Source organism: Phaenicophaeus curvirostris, chromosome 7 (assembly GCF_032191515.1).
Source record: "Phaenicophaeus curvirostris isolate KB17595 chromosome 7, BPBGC_Pcur_1.0, whole genome shotgun sequence".
Lineage (NCBI taxonomy): Eukaryota > Metazoa > Chordata > Aves > Cuculiformes > Cuculidae > Phaenicophaeus > Phaenicophaeus curvirostris.
In genome coordinates, this window is record NC_091398.1 from 4,077,028 (window position 1) to 4,092,867 (window position 15,840).

General features: G+C 46.2%; 1 protein-coding gene across 21 annotated transcripts in view; it reads right to left on the bottom strand.

The window, feature by feature from the left end:
• The window catches only part of LRRFIP1 (LRR binding FLII interacting protein 1), a 125,047-nt gene that overhangs the window by 43,337 nt on the left and 65,870 nt on the right, over positions 1-15,840 (bottom strand). For 12 of the 21 annotated variants that reach the window (XM_069860586.1, XM_069860585.1, XM_069860574.1 and 9 more), the window contains exons 3-8: positions 13,714-13,731; positions 9,715-9,762; positions 7,608-7,652; positions 7,046-7,096; positions 3,750-3,782; positions 2,630-2,677 (exon numbers count right to left, since the gene is read on the bottom strand). The exons of 7 other annotated variants lie outside the window; for them this stretch is intronic. In XM_069860586.1, the coding sequence (XP_069716687.1) occupies positions 2,630-2,677; positions 3,750-3,782; positions 7,046-7,096; positions 7,608-7,652; positions 9,715-9,762; positions 13,714-13,731 (243 nt within the window). The remainder of the gene's footprint in view (positions 1-2,629; positions 2,678-3,749; positions 3,783-7,045; positions 7,097-7,607; positions 7,653-9,714; positions 9,763-13,713; positions 13,732-15,840) is intronic. 2 more of the 21 variants (XM_069860578.1, XM_069860568.1) reach the window with 1 other exon arrangement.

A 15,840-nucleotide genomic window follows, 5' to 3' on the forward strand; every position in this document is an offset into this window, starting at 1 on the left:
CCTCCCACCCACTCTGTTGCCAGCCTTGTTCTCATTTACATGTTTTCTCTCAAAGAAGAAAGAACAAACAGGCTCAGGAGGAGCGTTTCACAAGCAGGGTGAGATGCTCCAAGTCCCCAGGGCAGCAGGGCTGGGAATAAATAAAATAATCCCTGGTTTTTATTCTGGAAACATGATGCTGAAGAAAAGAGGCCCAGAGCCCAAAGTCACCCCAACTGATACCATTAACAGCTCAGATGTCTCCAGCAGTTCTCTAGTCTGGCATTACTTCATAGAATCATGGAATGGTTTGAGTTGGAAGGGACCTCAAAGCCCATCCAATTCCAACCCCCTTGCCATGGGCAGGGACACCTCCCACTGGACCAGGCTGCTGAAAGCCCTATCCAACCTGGTCTTGGACACCTCCAGGGATGGAGCAGCCACCACTGCTCTGGGCAATCTCAGCCAGGGCCCTCTCCCCCATCAGCATGAAGAATTTCTTCCTAAAGTCTTCACAAGGCCTGGTTTAACATCCAAACTGAGGAAGCACTCTGCGTATTCCGGGTGGTTTTATTAGTGGAAATTTAATTCCAATTTCTATTCAAATTACGTTTTGAAGTCCCAAGCTTTAATGCATTCCCACATGAAAATCCACTAAACCCAATCTGAATCTATTTCCAAGCGAAATATTTACCATATACTATACAGTGGCTTCCATAAGAAATTAAACTAATTAACTTAGAAGCCAGTTTAGACCCAGGCTGGTAAAGTAACGTCTGGGAAAAGCTCAAGCTCTCTCCAGAAACGCAATAGTCTCACCACAAACAGAGGGCTAACATCCAGGTTCTTTTTTTGAAGAGGAACTGATTTGAAATACTGCTACAGCCTCTCACTCAGCTTGGCTTTTTTCCAGTTTTACTAGGGCTCTTTTTTTCCCCAGTTTCTTGAATTTCTCCAGTTTCTTGAAATTCTTCTCTGAAGAATGGTTAAAATGAACCTTCAGCACCAGGAGCCAACACTCCCACAGCCGTTACCACCACTGCCCTTCCCTTACGATGCTGCGGAATTCAGTTTCCCTGCTCTCAGCATTGTAATAGTGACTGAATGTAACCTCAGTTCATGATCTGAACCATCCCTAGGCACAATTCCTTACATTGCGAGAGTACATTCTTCCCAAATGTGGTATTCCTCGCTTATTTTTCCTATTACTCACTTGCCTGCTTTCCCTCATGTTTATTTTGATTCCAACCTGATGTGAAAGCCCCTTTGCTACCTGCACGATGACGATCAGGCAATAGAGACTCTGGCAGAACTGGTTTTTCAAACAGATGATGCTGTCTTGGATGGGAACAGACTAGATGAGATCCTTCCCAGCCATCTCGCTTCCCAACAGAGTTATTTTTCACCTAATTCTGCATTTCTTTTACACAAACCCCATCTCACCCAAGGCTTCACTGAATGTCACTAATGCCAAAAGCTTCAAAGTCATAGTCGCCTCTAATGCTCTGTTTTATAGCCTGAAATAATGACTCTGCTTAAGAAAATTAAGTTGAATTGACACCACTCATTTCCCACAAACCCAAGTTAACAGTTTACCATGTTATACTTGAGGCACTTCAAAATGTGTCATTTGCCTCGTGTCTTTCAGATGAAGCCCTGCAGCTCAGGTCATTTCCCTCATCACTGTGACCCATACTCCACAGAGACTTCCCCAGCACATATTTCTGCAGGCAAACGCTCCAGCCAATTCTTGAAGCCGTGCAGGGTCGATTTTACCAGACCTCACTGACCTTTGTTCTGCGCTACATTAACATACTAAGAATCCAGTCATAAAACACTGGAACAAATAAAATTACACACTGGGGAGGGTGAAATATTCAGATTTTACATGTTCTCCCTTCATAACTACACAACTGACCCTGGTTTTTTTTTCTGTTTTCCTCCTAACAGCTACAGAAAACTTTCCTAATGCTGTTTTTTCTATTTGTACTAGTAACATTCCAACTTAGCCTGTGGCTAATGCTGGTCCTTCAGGTCTCCTTCTCCATCCCACATTCAGTCTCCACCTCTCAGAAAACTCCCTCCTGTGTATGGAAGAAGCCCAGACCAGCCTGGCAACCTCTCGTGATGAGCAACCCTCCCTCTGCAGCAGCAGGACCCCACTGTGCCCTCTCTTGTGTGCTCTTTCCCTCCATGGAATTGCTCCCCATGAGGTGGAAAACCACCTTATCCTTTCCCTTCCATGCAGGCCTGGCTTTTTGGTGCTCTAAGTACTGCCCTGTGTTGACATCGCAGTCTTTATTATAACACCTATCTATTCCAACTGCCGTTACGCAAGATGCAGCCTTTGCCTCACACTTGTTCTATCAGAACCACCTATTTCTGTGAGAAGCTAACGCTCAGGTTGGGTTTTGAGTTTTTCAAGACGCTCTTTATGTCCAACACTAATGGAAGTGTTTGGGTTGCACCACATTTTGCAGGCTAAGGGATGCTCAGTGTTCTCACAGACCCAATCAATCCCGAGTTACCCCGCATCCTTGGCATCAGGCTGGTGAGTTCTTAGAGCCAACACACTTGCTCGTGGCCTTTGTCCTATCACATGAGATTTATCTGCAAAAAACTCTCTGAGACAGTCAGCCAGGATACATACTGCTTTGGAGTAGCTCTTCTTTTTGGTCCTCTCATTCTCTAATCCAGCCTGCAGTGAGATTAAGAACGCAGGATGAGAAGATCAATGAGTTTATGTGCACCCATCCATAGCCAGGCATGCGGATCAACATGCAAATGCATCAGCCCAGTTCACCTCCAGCTCCACGCAACACGACTCAGTAAGCACACACAAAAAAAAAATCAAATCTCAGAGTCAAATGACCAGTTATTAGAGAATATTGTTAAAAGTAATGATAGAGCTGTTAAATTTACTAGCCACAGTTAAAGTCATTCACGCGTACTGGGTTAAGTCAATTAAGAGAGCGACCAGATGTCCATACTTACTGCATCAATACATCCATGCAAAATCCAAATGCATTTCAACTATTTCTGTATATAGGGCACTCAAACAGCCACTAAGCATTCCAGATTTGAAATAGAGCAGGAGAGTGGAAAAGCGAGAGTCTATAAAACTGCTCTCTGCAGTCTGCTTTCTGCGGAAGCTGAGACACCTCTATTTCAATGCACTGCAAACAGCACGAGGAGATTTTAAATTGACCCTGAAGCCCCAACTCTCACTCTCCCTCCCTGTCTGTTCTTCCAACAGACAGCTTTATCCCAATGCATTCAATGAACGTTCTTGATCTTGCCTTATCAATACCCACAGAGTTTGATTTTAACCCCCAGAGCAGGGATCACCGCTCAAAACACAATCTGCAGCATTGGCAGGCAGCGCATCTGTCCTGCTGCCTTTGTCAGAGCTACTCAGAGTGCGTTTGGGAGAGTTTTATGAGATTTATGCTGAAACAAAACCAGACATGCCTGGTCACACGATGGATAGACTGGAACAAAACTCATCTGTTTGGGGAAAATAAAGGTTATTCAGCTCTATGTCATGGTAACTCCTGAACCAGATCTGGGTGAGAGCTCTCTGATCACTCAGTGCTTTTCATCTGAGCTGCATCAGAGCAGTAGGCAAGGGAAATGGCACCTTCACATCTCAGATGATGAACTGCCTCAGCATCCTTTTAGACAACCCCTTATCTCAGATCAGTTATCAAAACCAATGTTAGTTTCGCCTTCATGGTTAGTTTTTAACACACACTTTAACTTATTCTCACCACTGGGTAGGTGCTGGCATACTCCAAATGAGACTGGCAAGGAGGAAAGAAAATTCAGAACACTGGTGCAAGTTATAGCAATCAAAAGAATCCCTCAAACCAAACCAAACCAAACCAAAACATAAAATACAGGCACAAAGATGTAAATCCCACCTAAAAAACACATTGATAATAAGGACTTGTTGCACAAAGGCAGAAGTCAGGAAGGTTGTTGAGCAAACAAAACGAAGAGAACACACAAACTCCATCACGAGCGATTACGAACACAGCAATATTTCCTGCTGAATGGTCTCAGATTAGAGACAGGCAGCTGGGAATGGAGGGGAACAGGGTGGATGGCAGTAGAAGAGAGGCTGAGGAGAAGCTCTGGTGCCTCAACACACACAGGACAAGGGAGCCTTCAAACACCCTAAAAAAGAAGAGCATTCAGGATTCTCCAACTAATTTCACAAGCTCTTTGTGGACACAAGGTTATAGCTTTTGGTGCTTTCCTCATACTAAAGCAGCTCAGAAGTCAAACTGAACTCTCACCCTCAGAGATCATGTTTTAAGTTGGTCATTTTATTTACTTTCTTATTTTGAGGACAGACACAGAAGAGGCCAAACCTTCACCAATGGCCAGAGAGAGAAACTATTAAAAGTATCCCCAACAAAAGAACGATATGGAATTGTTGGAACAGGTCCAGAGGAGGCCACAAAGATGATCAGAGAAATGGAGCACCTCGTAGCAGAGGTGAAAGAGTTGGGGTTGTTCAGCCTGGAGAAGAGGAGGCTCCAGGGAGACCTTAGAGCAGCTTCTAGTACTGAAAGGGGCTTCAGGAAAGCTGAGGAGGGGCTTTTTACAAGAGTCTGGAGTGACAGGACAGAGGGGAATGGCTTTAAATTGGAAGAGGGAAGATTTAGATTAGACATCAAGAAGAAACTCTTCATGATGAGGATGATGAGACCCTGGCCCAGGTTGCCCAGGGAAGCTGAGGCTGTCCCATCCCTGGAAGTGTTCAAGGCCAGGTTGGATGGGCCTTGGAGTAGCCTCATCCAGCGGGAGGTGTCCCTGCCCATGGCAGGTGGGCTTTAAGGTCCTTTCCAACCCAAATTTCAGCTCAGACTAGCAAACATTTACTTTCTTCTACAATCCCAGTGGCACTTGGATGAGGGAAGGAAGCTCTGTCCAAACTCTTCTGCGCCTGTCCAAGTGTCAGCTTGCACAAGAGAAAACACCAAATGCTGCTTTACAAGGAGAGAGGGAGTCTGTGCAGCATCACTGCAAATACCAGGGTGAAAAGCCTTAGCCAGATCCTTCCGTCGGAAACAGACACTCCTTGCAGAAGCATTAGGAATTTACGGGAATTTATTAAGCTCACCAGAGCAGCAGCTCTTATCGCAGCATGACGGCACGCCAGCAGCCCAGAGTGGCCTCTCCAGGGAAAAACAGCCAGGAGAGTTGCTTCTCCAGGGACGGTTAAACAACTATTTGCACCATCATCACCTTCTACAAAGAAAGAATTGAAACTTCCCTCCAAAAAACACTTTCTTCTACACATCCAAATTGAACTAGAAGTAAAACAGATATTAGTTTTCTAGTTCAGGTGCGAAGCCAAGCTTTTCTTCATCAAGTCTTGAGAGCTTTAAAGCATCTTCTAGCTTTGAAATATGCTCAAATAACTTTGCAGCCTTAAAGAAAGATTTTAACAGCACTTCCTAAGTGCTAATCCTAATAAGGATTCCACTAAAAAGGGAATGAGGCAACACTTTAAGATGTACACCTTGTAGTGGCTGAGAGTCAACTCCATTAGGATCACGGAGCAGGGAAACTTTATCATCATCTTCCAGACTCTTTTAGTATATGACGTGTTCCAATCAACCCTGGTTTTGGGGGATGCTTTGTCAGGAAAATAAAGGTTGTTCTGGCCTGGATAATTATTAGCAAGTTTAAGGAAAAAAATAAATAGTTTTATGACATGAAATCTCCATAACTGCCAGACACCAAGGACTGCAAAATTAAGACCTTGCTATGAACACATAAGTCTTGATTATTCTGTAAAAATATCTGATTATCCAGCTTAACTATATAAACATAGTGCCATGGGCGAGTTAGGAACAACAAATTATCCACAGACAATGGTTTTAGGTATAAATGACTCCATAACATAAACTTGTTGCAGCTGATTCTGGTTCAGGACTGCTGAGAGCTTCCTCTGCAGCGTTGCCATGGATTGTTCCAGTTCTGAGGTTAGCAAAGCACTTCTCCATGGGTCTTGGAAGCATTGAGATCTGATCATCTTCTGAAAGCGACAGGGCGAGAGGATATGGCCTCAAGTTGTGCCAGGGGAGGTTCAGATTTCACACAGGAAAAAATTTCCTCACCAAAGGGCATTGGAAGGGTCTGCCCGGGGAGGTGGTGGAATTATCATCACCAGAGGTGTTTAAAAGATGGAAGATGAGGTGTTGAGGGATCTGGTTTAGTAGAGGTTGGGTACAGTTGGACTCGATCTCAAAACGCCTTTCCCAACTGAGAGATCCTATGATTCTATGAACACACGCCGAGTCAGTAGCTGTTCACAGTTACTAAATTGTCTAAACCGTCTCGGCAGTTCCAAGAGCTGATTACATCCATGCCAGGATGGAGTTAAGATCTGTACACGTGTGTTATCTGGGCAAATACTGAATGGACATTCTAGGAACGAACTCTCAGGCTTTTCCCACACACAAGTACTGATGCAGTGCAGCACTCCGTGCTCTGCTAATCCCTCCCTCCTCAAAACTCAAGTCTGCAGATGAATTTCAAATATCTCTAAAGAAGTTTTGAGGAGAGCCTTCACCTGCAATTCCTATGTGATTAAGACTTACGTCCACTGATAATTTGCTTTTGCTTTTGCTTTCTTGAGTTGATAAACGTTGGTCATGTTCTTCCTCCTCCCAAATTCTCAGTGTCAATAATGAAACAGGGGAGCTCACAAGGTGCGTACAAGAAATAGCGGCACATATCAGCTTTTTGGCTCAGAACCTCCTGTGACAGTAACAGGGAATAGCATTTACCAGACAGGGTTCTACGTAGTCGTGTGCTCTGCTGGGGCTCATGCACAACACATACAAATCTGACAGCTCACCTGGCTGGAAGAACTATTCACCTGCATGTACTCGCGGAAAAAAACCCCAAACCCATATGCCCTGAACATGGAACACGGCAAGACATGGGAAGGGTGATATTACCAGAGTGCTATAACCAGGCTGGTGGCACAGGGGGACAGTGGCACTGGTTCACACGCATGCACACTTAAATTGTACAAGGTACCCACCCTCAGGCTTCCACGGCTACCCACTGACATGCGCTCGTCTTCATCCGAAGCCTAGCAAAAGAAAGTATAAAGACAAGAAAACAATGAAGGAACACAAGTCACAGGCAGCGAGGCAAATGAAGATGGCTTTGATGGAACAGAATGCAAGAAAAGACTTACAGAATGAACATCTCACGTTAAACTGGGAGCAGAAGGTACATGAAACCATGGCCTGCTCAAGAAACACCATCAAGCATTTCACTACGGGATGAATAACAGCCTTGCTCAGTGTTCCCTGCTCTACGCTTCTGGCCTACAGTCTGAATTAATACCCACTAAGCCTCCAAGTGGGTGGTTTCCCCACTTTCCACCCCCTGTGTCCCCTAATTTGCAAAAGCTCCCAGTGTCACCAGGGAGAGGGCAGAGAAGCCAGGATGTGGCTTTGAGGTTTTCACTCAGCTGGGGCGGGGAGAAGGGGAAAGCTAGTTTTGGTTTTTCTTTTAAAAGGGACCTGCCTTATAAGCGTCCGTTTTCTTCATTTGAAATGTCTATCTATAGAGAAAAAGAAAAAGCAGATACTAACCGAGGCGTTTCTTCGGGCTCTACGGGAATAACGCTCACTGTCTTCCTACCAAGGCAGCAGAGAAAAACAAGAGAGTGAAGTGGTGAAAGGACAGACAGACTGACAGAGCGCTTTCACACAGACACAGCGGAAATTCTTCACGATGAGGGTGGGGAGACGCTGGAACAGGTTGCCCAGAGCAGCCGTGGCTGCCCCATCCCCAGAGGGGTTCAAGGCCAGGTTGGATGGGGCTTGGAGCCCCTGATCCAGTGGGAGGTGTCCCTGCCCATGGCTGGGGGTTGGAATTGGATGGGCTTTGAGGTCCCTCCCAACCCAACCCATTCGATGATTCCATGAACTCCAGTAGCGTCTAGGAGTCCATAAGGTTAAACCAAACAACAGAAGGTGACACCTTGTCAAGTCAGAAAAACCCTTCTCACCTCACCTGTGACCTCAACTTTCTTCCCCTCTGTTTTATTCTCCTACACACTTATATATAATTTGACAAAAAATCGTACATAGTGACATCTTAATTTCCATCTCAAAAAGCATTTGAAGTGCACCTGGGAATCAGTTCCTTCCAGTGCTTTTGTACTCAAGCTTTCCACTCTACAGCCTTAAAAAAACAAAACTCAAACCTCTTCTATTTGAAACAACAGGGCAGGGCAAGGGTCCCTCTCTCGTAGGCAGCCCCAAGGGGTGCAGCCCGGCCCCCTCCTAAGCAGGGGAATTAGTGCTACGGTGGAGCTAAGCTCACCAAGCAAGGATTGGGAGAGACTTAATGGCTTATCCACGAGACTGGAGCATCTTGGGTGGGTGGTTGGTCCAGATGGCAGCAGGCTTGTGAGAAGGCACAGAGCAAATCAGCATTTATGCCCATTAATTATCAAGGGTCAAGGCAGTCAGTAAGTTCATAGAATCATGGAATGGTTTAGGTCAGAAGGGACCATCCAATTCCAACCCCCTGCCATGGGAAGGGACACCTCCCACTGGTTCAGTTTGCTCCAAGCCTCATCCAGCCTGGCCTTGAACACCTCCAGCGAGGGGGCAGCCACAGCTTCCCTGGGCAACCTGGGCCAGGGTCTCTTCCACAATGGAATTCAGCCGTTCTGTTTTGCCTTTTCCAGCGTGCGCTACTGAGCTTGTATGGAAAGGCCATGCACAATAGTTTTCATCTGGCATCACTGGTAAATTTAGGAAACCACTTATGTTTGAAAGCCATTAGAAGCCAAAGTCTTCCAGCCCTTTAGCAACTTCCTCACCTTATATTATGGGTGTTACAACAGCCAAATGTTGCTAATGGCCAAGTTCATATCTGGTGTCAACTACCCTGGCTTAGCAAACAATAAAGTCCAGGATGCATTATTGGAAAAAGCAAGCACTGCCAATGTAGCAGCAATAATGGATCCAAACAGTGTCCCTGGGCCAGTGAGCACAAAGGGAACTGAAGAAGCAGGGACAAAACATTCTCAAAATTTAACTTAAGTCAGACCTGAAAAGGTTGAAATTGTGATCAAACCCATAAGAAGTAACATGAGCTGGGGAGGGACGTTTTACAAGGGCCTGGAATGATAGGACAAGGGGGAGTGGCTTTAAAGTGGAAGGGGGGAGATTTAGATTACACCTTAGGAAGAAATTCTTCATGCTGAGGGTGTGAGGCCCTGGCCCAGGTTGCCCAGAGCAGTGGTGGCTGCCTCATCCCTGAAGGTGTTCAAGGCCAGGCTGGATGGGGCTTGGAGAAACGTGATCCACTGGGATGCGTCCCTGCCTATGGCAGGGGGTGGAACTGGATGGGCTTTGAGGTCCCTTCCAACCCAAACCATTCTCGGATCCTATGATTCCTTGTACCACCACTGGCTGTGACAGGGCTAAGCTAATCTTCAAGCAACAGGGTGGACACAGAGGTCTGCAAAAAGAGATGGCTCTAAGCAAACCCATGCCAGGTTTAAGGTGATCATAAGCCACATTGCAGGTATCAATGCAGGCTGCAAGAATCCTTGTGATAAGAGAGGAACTCACTTTATGTTTCCAAAACATGAAAATACCTACTTGGTGGGATTTCAAACTCTATGAACCATACAAAGTTTCAACACGTAAAAGCTGTTTAGCTACGTAGATCAAGGCCTACCATCCATTGCTCGATGTCTCCCCACTTAGTATCCAGACCATAATATTTCTACAGACAGAAAAGGGAAAAAACAGAATTTAGGTGAGAAAGGCACACACAGAACATTCTAGACATGCACTGCCAGGCTTGGCCGAGCCGCACAGCTCCGTGCATCCCGACACGCCAGGGAAAAGCCGTGCCGCGCGCCCCCAGAGCCTGTGGCACCACGTGCCTTGGAGAAGCCACCTGGCAAGGGGAAGGGACTGAGCTTGGGCACTCGACAGCTGCTTCTTTCTCCGCAGGGCAAAGCCCCCCAGTGCTGGGGGGACGGGAGCAAGGAGCACAATGAGCCTTGAATTCCTGACCCAGTTAAGTCAAGTCTCGTTACAAGGAATTCAAACGCAGAACGCTTTCGGGATGAAAAACACTGCCAAATCATGTTTACTGTAGAGATTTGTCAAACGGGGAAGGCAAGTTGAATACAATACAAGTGATCTCCATGCGTTCCTCCTTGGGTTATTCCAAACTCCCCAGCGCAGAGGGTTTTTTGCCTACACTTCAACCATGTGGACAGTGGTGGCACCACCAGCGAGGATGGAAGAGGAACCTCTGGGATGTGGGGCAGCATAGCAGGCAAGGTGGGAAAGCTCTCAGCCATTTCAATGCCATGCCTGTTCTCAGCAGACTGTCTCTCCTGAACCAGTTTTCAGTTTGTATTTTCTTTGCTGAACGCTGGGAACTTCCCTGAACTGAACTCGCGTTCCCACCAGCCAGCAAACTTTTTGGAGAACAATAAGTTGTGCAGGACTTGCCTTCCCTCCCCAAACCTGCATTTTGAATGAAGTTTGCATTTCTAATGGTGACCGCAGTGTTCCTGTGTGAAGGAAATAAATCACTGGCCTAAAGCACAGCAAATGGCAGAGAACCTGCTCAAGGCAGCACGATACGTAATCCAGAAGCACTTAGATGATGTGCTTTGAGGTTTGTGTATTTGTGGAAAAAACAAGCCTGTACTTGCCAGCTTTCTTAGAGGCTTGAGGAGGCAGGAATATCAGCAGCCAGACCTTAGGTAGTGTTTAAAAAGATGAGAGTCCTGCTCGGTGTTATACTCTGCGTTCAGCATTCTCTCCGTGGTATTAATGCCATTTTACTTACAACCTTGAAAGTCTCATTCACTGTTTATTAATAAACTAGAACCGCTGTGCGTGCTTTGATGCTGTATCAGTTTAGTCTCACTTTTTCCTCATTAAACAATAAAATTATTTTTATGTTAAGATCATCTTAATTTCCATCTTAATAGCTCTGGAGAGAAAAAAAGGCCAGGTTGGATGGGGCCTTGAGGAGCCTGATCTAGTGGGAGGTGTCCCTGCCCATGGGACTTGGCTTTAAGGTCCCTTCCAACTCAAACCAGTCTATGATGCTGTTACAAAGAAGAACAGGCTGCGAGGTGCTCAATTATACATCCTGGAAAGCTCATATTGCACAAAGACCTCTAAATGCTGCCAGGTCTAGGGTCAATTTGGGAAAAGGCAAGAGCTCACGGGGATCCATAAGGAAAAATATTAGAAAATAAGGTTTTAGGCCAGTAATTTGGAAACAGGAAATAAATTCACTGCACTGCAGATTTAAATAGTATGCAAATATCTCAGTGGAGCAAGGAAAAGAGACAACAGTTCAGTAAGCTCTTTAACCGCATCCCTGTGAGAACGGGGAAGCATTCCCCTCTGCTTTCCCTGCTGAACAGCTCAGCGTGTGCTCATCCCATACCGCCACGCAAAGCCCAGCCAAATCGCACCCGAGAGAAATTCCTCCTAGAGTGCACCATGTGCAGCAGGGTTTCTTCAAGCCCCACACTTCTCCTCACAAGTGCTCAGACCAGTTACTAACATGTACAACAGCCTGTCATAAAATGAAGTTTTAGGGACATCGCATCCAGACAACGACCCCCGAACATCAGATGCTCTCCAGCTGGTCAGGACTGTAGGAGATCAGGACCTACAGATTATATGCTTTGTAGCAAACCAGGTCAGGCAAAGCCTTATTAGAGGCTTTCCCCAGCCCCCAAGAGATGTGGAATGCTTTCTAACACTAGGAATCAATTAAAAAAACACTCCGAAAAAGGACAACCCTTTCTCATTCACAGGAAGGCTCCCATCCCTGGAGGTGTTCAAGACCAGTCTGGATGGGGCTTGGAGCAATCTAGTCTAGTGGGAGGTGTCCCTGCCCATGGCAGGGGGTGGAACTGGATGGGCTTTAAGGTCCCTTCCAACACAAACCGGTCTATGATTCTATAAACATGCTGATGATTTCTGTAAAATCTGCTGCTTCCTTTCCCCGCTCTCTCATCTCCTTCCTTCCTGACAAAGGCTTCTAAATTCAGTTTTGCAAAGGGGAGCTAAGGATACACCCCTCAAAAGACTTGCTGTGTCAGAAGTTAAGTTCCACATGCAGTCCTTTCCTCCATCATTTAAAATTATACTGCTACGTCCTTAACAAGCCCAAAAGAATCCTTTCTCTGTGCCGACTCTTCTGCCCCGTTTGAATGGCCGTGTGGGTTAAAGGAAGGAGCGGTGCTAATCCATTCATTTGTTTTTCAGTTAGAGGCCTTTGCCAGACTCCAGTTCCCTCCTACCCTGAGAAGTGATATTATGATTAAATAATTAATGGCGTTAATACCATTGAGAGAGAACTCCAGATCCGATCTGCTTCCTAAGTGACAGGAAAACTGCTAGACTTGCAAACTGGCTGCGGGATTCCGCAAGGTTAACCCACTTATCTCCTCATCCGTGGCAGGACACCAGCAGTCAACAACCTCCTTGTCTCCCGGGAGGCTGCAGATGTACCAGAAGATTAAATTAATTCCTATACAGGAGATTGATAACGAGCCTGTTGATCCAGGGGATTGGAAGTGGCTGATCTTTAAGGTCCCTTCCAATCCAAACCAATCTATGATTCTATGTTAATTCGGGTCACTCATAACATAGTCAGCCCCATGAATGAAAACAAGAGTAAGATGTATTTGTTTTTCAAAGTGCTGGGGTCAGGATTCAACACTAGAGCACATGATTTTAGTAACTGTCCTCATGCCCATCTGCGCTGCAAGAGGGAAAGAGCATTTCCAAGGAGCACACACACCGCTGGGTCAAGCGAGTGGAACATGCAGTTAGGGCTGCACCAGTGCCAGAACCAAACAAACCAGCTGTGGGTTTAGAACACGGTGATCATTCCGCAAGCAATGGAATATCTCAAGATAAAAAAAAAAAAAGAGATATTCAATAAGGTAGAAAATGGCAGGCTTGAAGAAACACATGCTCCCTCCCTCCCTGCAAGATCTCTCTGGAGCTTCTCATAGGTACCAAGCCGTTTGCATGCTGGAAGCACGCAAGAGCCAAAGCCCTGCATGATGCAGTGAGTGACCTCGGTTACATTAGCATTATCTTTGCCATCACTTGGAACTACGAGGAGGAAACTGGGAGGAGGGAAGAGATCGTGACTTTAAACTGAGGTGAGAGGGAATTAAACAATATCAAAGCATTAGCAACGCTTAGGTCACACTGGAAGAAAGGCCGTAGGGTTTATTTACCAAGAGATTATACATTCAAACACTGTGTTCCTGATCTCCTTCAGTGCCTTTCTGCAAACAGAGGCTCCTGAAAGTGTGCCCAGCCTGAAATAGTTGCAGGGATACCCTTGGCCTTCCACCCACCCACGTCTGCGTGGAGCTGGGTGACACACAGGGCCACCACCCTGCTATGATGGCCCATTTGCAAACCTCTTTCCTGCTCACGGCTTCTTCCGTGCCAAACACTCTATAGGAAAAATAACATCAAGTGCCCAACCAGACATATTTTACGCAGGTCTTCCCCACTTCCCTTTATCATGAAGATCATGGAAGGGAAGGAATGGCATGGGAAAACCGAGCCTGCAGTGCATCCTTGAGAGGGTATTCTGATACACTAGCCCGGCTCACAATGTGGGAACACACGCATGCAAAGAAGAATGAAAGAGAGCAAGCCCTACCTTCTGAACCTGGTAGATCTAGAGAAAAGGGGAAGGAAAAAACAAGGAGACAAAAGCTAGCGTGAATGCATGAATAGCAAGGCAACATTCCATAGTTCATCCTAAAGGGAAAAAATCATTTACACAGAATAGACAGCAAAACATGAATATAAAACAGTGCACACTGAGGCCCTGTAGAGACAGGTAGAATGAAAGCAGCATTTATATTCCTGGCCTCCTCTGTGTGTCCAGTTAAAACACAGCATTCCTGGTTTCGTACCCGCTCGACTCCCGAAGGCGCAAACAACATTTGCTCCCCAGGCTTTGCAAGGACCAGAGCCGAACCCAGCTGTGAGTGAGGACCTCTCGCTTTTCCAAGCTCCCTCCTTCAAAGTAACAGCTGCTCAAAAAGTCACCGAGGATGACAGTTGTGCATCTCCCACCCCAAGAAAAGCAAACAGCATTTATTAAAACAAATCTGCTCTTCTGTAAGGAGCAATGTCGTCCTTAACCACCTCGGCATAGCTACAGAAGCATCACTGCTGCACAGTGATGCTTGGTTAGCCTCTCTGCAAATCCCTCGCACAGGTATTACCGGCATCGGCAGATGGATCTCTGCAGCTTGCTTTTGCAATTTTTAATGTTTCCAGGGAGCCCCACATCATTTGCAGGCAGTGATCGCTGCTGACTCCACAAAGTTGTTCTTGAGCTGTTTTAATAATACACAAAAGCATTACAGCTTCTCTAATACACCTGAGCTTTGTGTAAGTGGAGAGCTGCCCTTGACCGATCTGCTTTGTAAATCCACAGGAAAACAGCAAGCGTGTTTTTTTCTCACATCTCCCCTGGCATTTCTAAAGCAAGAAACACTTCTTGTTCAAAACCACCTAACTGGCTACACAAATCCAGAAGGAAACGGCTGCTTCATCCTCCCCAGTTCTCTGCTGAACACCTGGCTTGCTCTGTATCTGTAGGAAACGCATCACAGCTCGGGTCTGGAAGCCCTCAGCCGCCTTTGCTTTTTTAACCTCACGTGAACCCAGATCCCAACGCTGGGAAGCAAAGCATCCTTCTCTCAATCCCTGCTCCTGTGGCTTGATCAGGTTCTGCTTCATGACCGTAAAGGAGAACCGTAGAACCTAATTTAACACCTCTGAGGTATTAATTCCCATTCCTACAAGCACAGTGGGGATAAAGGGGACCCACATTTGAAGCTAGCGTTCCCACACAACTCATCACCTCACTTACCTGCTACTAAGAAGACTCTGAAGAGGAAAATGAACCAAACCATCCACACACAGACTTGAATCTCTTGCTTCTCCGTTGCACACACAGTGCCTTCCACTCATGCACAGACGCCAAACACACCGGTTTAGACATGCCAGTTACCTTGGACCTGTTTAAGCTATAACCTTCCCCTGCTGCTGCTTCACTCGTGCTTCAAGCCAACACCACGGCAGCATCATTTTCCAAACCCCAGTGCTCCAGGATTGGAACAGCAGGTGTTCCTGTAGAGCACAAAGCGTGACACACGAGAGATCTTGTGTCCAGGACCCAGCTTGCCAACGGGTAAGATAACAACGTGGCCCTTGTTCGGGGCCAGGCACCGTGGAGGAGGATGGAGGGGGCCGTGGGGACAAAGCCAAGTGCGTCATCCTAACTGTTCCAACTTCATATAAAACCTAGAATTTTGGGGTCATCCATCAGCTAACAGGCATTACAGCAGCTCTGCTCCAAAGTGATTGATCTCTCATCAGTGTACTTAGATTCCATTCTACGGGAAAACCCAAACCCCTTTCAGCAACGACTCCTGCTGCAGGAATGTCTCCCCCAGAGGGTTTAGTGGAGTCGACAGAAATCTGAACAGTCAAATGCCTTAAATAGCACTTTCCTGTAGTACAGGATCACAAAAACCACAGGCTTGTCCATAGTATCAGCAGCAGACTGCCATCCTGGTTTCCTCATCACATAAGGTTTCCCACAAAAATAACATTTTTCCTAGAAGTAACTTCTGAGCAGCACAGAACAAACCAGGGAAGCGTGGTTAGATGGCAGCAGAAGAGAGAAACCCAGAGTCTACTAAAAAAATCTTTCAACATGATTGAGCACTCAACATCCCTTCCAAACTTTCCAGTGCATCCTCACACT